This window comes from Gastrolobium bilobum, unplaced genomic scaffold (genome assembly GCF_033153095.1).
Source record: "Gastrolobium bilobum isolate Gb01-03AN ecotype WA unplaced genomic scaffold, APGP_CSIRO_Gbil_v1 utg62802, whole genome shotgun sequence".
Classification (NCBI taxonomy): Eukaryota; Viridiplantae; Streptophyta; class Magnoliopsida; order Fabales; family Fabaceae; genus Gastrolobium; species Gastrolobium bilobum.
Window position 1 is genome coordinate 161,316 of NW_026895629.1, and position 6,005 is coordinate 167,320.

Below are 6,005 nucleotides of genomic sequence, written 5' to 3' on the forward strand. Positions count from 1 at the left end.
TATTAAACTGGTGCAAAATCAATTTAACACCATGGTGAAAGTTGTTCGTTCAGATAATGGAACCGAGTTCTGTGATAAACGTCTCCAATCTTTGTATTCTGACTTGGGCATTGTCCACCAAACCTCCTGTGTTGACACACCTCAACAGAATGGGCGCGTTGAACGCAAACACCGTCATATACTCAACGTTGCAAGAGCCTTAAGATTTCAAGCAAACCTCCCACTCGAATTCTGGGGCGAATGTGTTCTCACTGCAGTACACCTGATCAACAGAACTCCTACTCCTTTACTTGAAGGCAAAACTCCTTTTGAAAAATTGTTTAATCGAGTTCCAAGTTATGATCATATTCTCACATTTGGGTGTCTAGCTCATGCTCATCCTCGGCCCCGTACTCAAGATAAATTTGCTCCACGTTCTGTTAGATGTATTTTTCTTGGCTATCCCTTTGGCAAGAAAGGTTGGAGACTTTACAACATCGAAACACAGTCTGTTTTTGTTTCACGAGATGTTATTTTTCAGAGGATGTTTTTCCTTCCTGCGAATCATTTTCTAATTCCTCTGAAGTTCAACTCTCAAGCTCATTACCTATGGTGGATGACTCTAATGACATGGGGAGCCCTTTACTTACTGTTTATTCTAATGAGCATGCTGCGAATGAGGACACTAATACAAATGCATCTGAGGTGTCCCTTGTTGCACCACCTGATGATAATGTTGGTATGGATCCCTCCCACGAAGCTGCTGAATCTGGTTCATCATCTTGCAATGAGATTCCAGTTTCCACAAGTGCACCTCTCGGTCGTGGTCACCGTTCTAAAAGGCCTCCTGCATATCTTCAAGAATTTAAATGCACCAATGTAATTGCACATAACACCTCTGCTCCTACCCAGGCTAGTCTATCCTCAGGTACTTTATATCCCATAGCAAATTATGTTTCATGCTCTAATTTTTCTTCTACACATCAGAAGTTTCTTGCAGCAATTTCTAGCAACATTGAGCCTTGTTTTTTTAAAGACGATGTGCTTGATGAAAGATGGCGCGTAGCTATGCGTAAAGAAATAGATGCACTTGAACAAAATCAAACATGGGATCTTACTTCACTACCACCAGGCAAGAAAGCCATTCCATGCAAGTGGGTCTATAAAATTAAATACCATGCGGATGGGTCTATAGAGCGGTATAAGGCTCGCCTTGTGGTAGCTGGTAATAACCAAATAGCTGGGGAAGATTATTTTGATACTTATGTACCAGTTGCAAAGATGGTAAGCGTCCGTACTCTTATAGCCGTTGCGGTTGCCAAAGGATGGAAGTTATTTCAACTTGATGTCACTAATGCGTTCCTACACGGGGATCTTGATGAAGAGGTCTATATGCGGCTTCCTCCAGGTTTTAATCATAGCAATCCTCATCAAGTATGTCGTCTAAAGAAATCCCTTTACGGCTTGAAACAATCTCCACACAACTGGTTTGCCAAGCTTCGTACATCCATTGAATCATATGGTTTTGTGCAGTCCAAAGTTGATTACACCCTGTTTACATTGACGAGGGCTAACGCTTTTGCTGTCCTACTTATATACGTTGATGATATTGTCTTAGCTGGCAGTTCAGAGTCCATATGCACTGACATTAAAGTTTTTCTTCAGTCTTGCTTTAACATCAAGGATTTAGGCGTCCTTAAATATTTCCTTGGTTTAGAAATAGCTCATGGTTCTTCTGGTTTGTTTCTCAACCAAAGAAAATATGCTTTGGACATTTTACATGAAGCAGGTCTCTTTGATTGCAAGCCATGTGCCTTTCCCCTTGAGGCTAATCACAAATTAGCAATATCTGACAGTGAACCCTTCTCTGATCCTGCTCGCTACAGAAGATTAATTGGCCGGCTGGTTTATCTAACCATTACTCGACCAGAATTGAGTTACTCCGTTCATGTTCTATCTCAGTTTATGCAATCCCCAACCGAGGATCAATATCAGGCTGTCATCCGTCTTTTAAGATATATTAAAAGTGATCCAGGACAAGGTCTTTTGCTAAGCAAGGATAATGATCTACAGCTGCGTGCTGATGGTCCTCAAAAGTTGAGGTCCATTAAGTATATATCACTCCACAAAACCCCTGTTTTGGTCACAAATCACTCTCTTTAACCTTCTTTTTCCATGAAGAGCAATTGTCTTGAAAAGTGGACCAGAGCAACACTTGAAATGGGAATTAGAGTAGGCCTGGAGCAAATTGACATTTACTTTTTCACATATGATTATTGGGTTGATTTGTTTTGATCAGGAAACCTGAGACCTAACAGAAGGGCCCACACATTAAGGAAAAGAAGGAAGAATGTTGCGCAGGAGGGAGCATAAAAGCCTGCTACAGTACAAAAGTAGTAAAAGGAAGCAATCAGGAGCCTCCACGTCAGCCACAACAGAGAAGGTGGAGGTGTCTCCCTGATTCCGAAATTCTCACCCGAGAAAAAGCACCAAAAGCAAGGGGGACCACTGCCATGCAGAGCTGAGCTGGCAGAGAGCAGACCGGCTATTGGAGAGGATTTGAAGAAGGCACAACCCTTGATGAAAGGGACGATGAGGATCTGACAGAAGAACTCTATAAAAGGAAGAATCAACCTTCATGAGAATGAATCGGGACACCATTCGAGGGCTTGCCATTTATTTTTCCTGATATTTTTCTTTTGTAATGCTCGCTAGGAGCTAACTTCCTCTTAGTAGGTGAGGGTTCCATAGAAGTAATCCCTTTTGTCTTAGGATAACTTTGTAATGAACACATATTTTATGAATGAATTTTGAGCTGTTCTTTGGTTTAATATATTGATTCTGTGAAACCCTTTGGGCTGGCAACCTCATCCCGGGACCACTCGGTCGATGAAACACTGACAAGGGCGTGCGGAGCAGTCTCAAGATCTTGGGGTAGTTCAGCCTAAAGAAAGGAGGGAGGAACACCTTGAATGAAGAGCACTGCCATGTGAATCCAGGCTCTTTTGAGAAGGCAGCATGGTTTCCTTGCATTTAACTCTAAGTTCTACGGAGTAATGTGGAGAGTAAGGCCTTGCTCTTTTACTTACTTGTGGCAAAACGACGAAAGGAGCAGAATCCATTTTTAAAATATGCTACCAAGCAGGGTTAACCAAAGGGATGAAAATATGGAACCCGAAACACCTACTTAACTCTTTCTAAACTCAATCTCACATCAAACTTTTGTTATAACTTTCTTCACGACAACCAAATTGTGCTTATCTATTGCTGCTTTTATAATCACTTCATTAATTTCTTTTGAGTTACTTCAATTTGATGCCTTGATATTCGATGACTATGCTAAGTCATTCACTGCTCTCATCTAGTTCAGAATGGTTAACACTGTTTAACTAGCTGGCTAGAGATTGCTCCTTGTGAAGCTTGGTTGAGAATAACTACTTTCCTTTCATTTTTCTAAGAATTAAGTTTCCCTGAACGATTCCTTCTTAACAACTGCTCCCTAAGGACGATAAATCTGGGGCTAACAACACCCTGTATTGCTTGACACGTACGCTTGAGTATAGTTGAAGAGGGTTGCTCTCGGTCAGAGTAGATTGCTCCTGTTTGCAATCTCGATTATCACTCTGTATTTTTGCTCCTTAAAAATATCCCTGAGCAGCTCTCGGTTCGACCAAGCAATTGGCGCCGTTGCCGGGGATCATTTGGCAAGAAAGGGCGTCTTTAATGAAACATTGTTGTTTGTATTTTTGAAATCTTTTTTGTTTTTATTGTGTTTGACTTCTTCCTATTGTATGAGCACAGAACCTACAGAACTTGGACTGGAAATAGTACATTTTGATCCAGAACCCGAGAGAACCTTCAGAAATAGAAGAAGAGTTCAAAGGTTAAGAAATAATACAATGGAGGAAGTTCTAAATAATGGTGAAAATGGTAACAATGAAAATAATAATCATGAGAATGAAGAAGGACAGAATGGAGGAAGAGGGCCATCGTTGAATGATATGGCTGCTCCCTTCAGAAATGGTCCAGAACGAGGCTATGTTCCTCCTCCTCTGGATATCCCGAACTTTGAAATCAAACCTGCAATGTTCCAAATGATTATGAATGCTGGTCAATTCCATGGATTGCCTATGGAAGACCCACAGTCATTTGGACAACTTTACTGAGATAGTTGATAATTTCAAAGTTCATGGTATCTCAGAGGAAAATATGCGAATGAGGCTGTTTCCATTTTCCCTAGCAGGAAAAGCCAAAGAATGGAGGAGAACATTGCCCCCAAATTCCATCACTAGTTGGGAGCAACTAGCTGAACAGTTTGTCACCCGATTTTTCTCCCAAGCAAAACAAGCCCAAGTGAGGGCTGATATAGCATCTTTCCAAATGTATGATGGAGAAAGTCTTTATGAAGTGTGGGAGCACTTTAAGGAATTAATACGAATTTGCCCAAATCATGGAGTTTCTGATTGGGGCATTATTCACACGTTTTATCATGGCTTAACCCCACCCTTGAAAGCCACTGTTGATGCGGCTGCAGGGGGAGATCTTTTGGATTTTACTTATCCGGAAACCTACCGGTTGTTGGAAAAACTTTCAAAAAAACATGTTCAATGGCCTTCCACACGGAACAATGCTTCCAAGAAAGCAGGAGTTCTTGAGCTAAGCTCAACTGATGCTCTTTCAGCACAGATGGCTTCGCTCCAGAATACTATAAAAAATTGGAAGCCCATGGAACAGAAAAAACCAACCGAGCAACTTCTCTTGACTCAATCAAGTCAAAGTTGCTCCATTTGTGGAGGTCCTCATGAATATGAGGACTGTAACAATTTGGCTGCTGTGTGTTATGCAGGTGGTTAGATAATAACAACAGGAGCAATGATAATTATCAAGGGAACAACAACCGAGGATGGAAGAGTCAGAATAATGCTGGAGGTAGTGGAGGAAGCTACCAGAACCGACCCCCATATCCCAGGCAGAACCATCAAAACTGGGATAAGGGTGAAGGGAAGTCCCAATCCTTTGAGACTTTTGTCAAGGAATACATGAATCAAAACAGTGCAGCCATGAGGAGCCTGGAGACCCAAATTGGTCAGTTGGCTGGAGCACTCAAACAGAGACAACCAGGGACACTCCCTAGTGACACAGAAAAACCGTCCCAGGAAAACCAGGAGCGTTGTAATGCTATAAGCTTACGAGATGGAAAAACTCTGCCACCTCCAGATTTAGTGGCACGATCTCGTAAACGCGAACTAGCAAGACAACCTATGGAAGAAGGAGTTGAGGAAGCTACTGACCCTCAACCCCTTGAAGCTCAGACAGAATCAAGGGAGAAGGTCCAGAACGATGATCTCACTGAAGTCACACCAGTTGCCACAACATCTGGAGCAGATGTTGGAGCAATGAAAGACAATGAACCAGTTTCAGTCCCAACTTATGTTCCACCATGCAAAAGGAGGAGTGAACCAATTGAGCCTCCTTTTCCACAGAGGTTAAAAAAACAACATGAAGATAGGCAGTTTAGCAAGTTTTTAGACTTGTTGAAACAACTTCACATAAATGTCCCTCTGGTGGAGGCTCTGGAACAAATGCCTTCGTATGCAAAATTTATGAAGGACGTTTTGTCAAAAAAAAGAAGGATTGAGGAATTTGAGACTGTAGCCCTCACTGAAGAATCATGCAAATACCTGACTAAGATTCCTCCCAAACTGAAGGACCCTGGAATATTACCACCATCCCGTGTACAGTTGGGAAGAACTACCTTGGTCGAGCACTTTGTGATCTGGGCTCGAGTGTAAATTTAATGCCAGCTTCTATCTTCAAACAGCTTGACATAGGAGCAGCAAGACCAACCACAGTCACTCTTCAGCTTGCAGACCGATCCATAGCCAAGCCAGAAGGAAAAATCGAGAATGTCCTTGTCCAAGTAGACAAGTTCATTCTACCAGCTGACTTCATCATCTTGGATTTTGAAGCAGACCAAGAAGTTCCAATAATTCTGGGCAGACCATTCCTGGCCACTGGTGATGCTG

General features: G+C 42.1%; 1 protein-coding gene and 1 non-coding gene across 2 annotated transcripts; one reads left to right on the forward strand and one right to left on the reverse strand.

The window, feature by feature from the left end:
• The first annotated feature begins 4,188 nt into the window (after positions 1-4,188).
• Positions 4,189-5,771, forward strand: LOC133285404 (uncharacterized). Its single transcript, XM_061482616.1, has 2 exons — positions 4,189-4,727; positions 4,826-5,771. The coding sequence occupies exons 1-2, from the start codon at positions 4,189-4,191 to the stop codon at positions 5,769-5,771; spliced, it is 1,485 nt and encodes a 494-aa protein (XP_061338600.1).
• Positions 4,332-4,436, reverse strand: LOC133285435 (small nucleolar RNA R71). Its single transcript, XR_009748004.1, has one exon. It is a non-coding gene; the product is annotated as a small nucleolar RNA R71 (small nucleolar RNA).
• Positions 5,772-6,005: the final 234 nt, after the last annotated feature.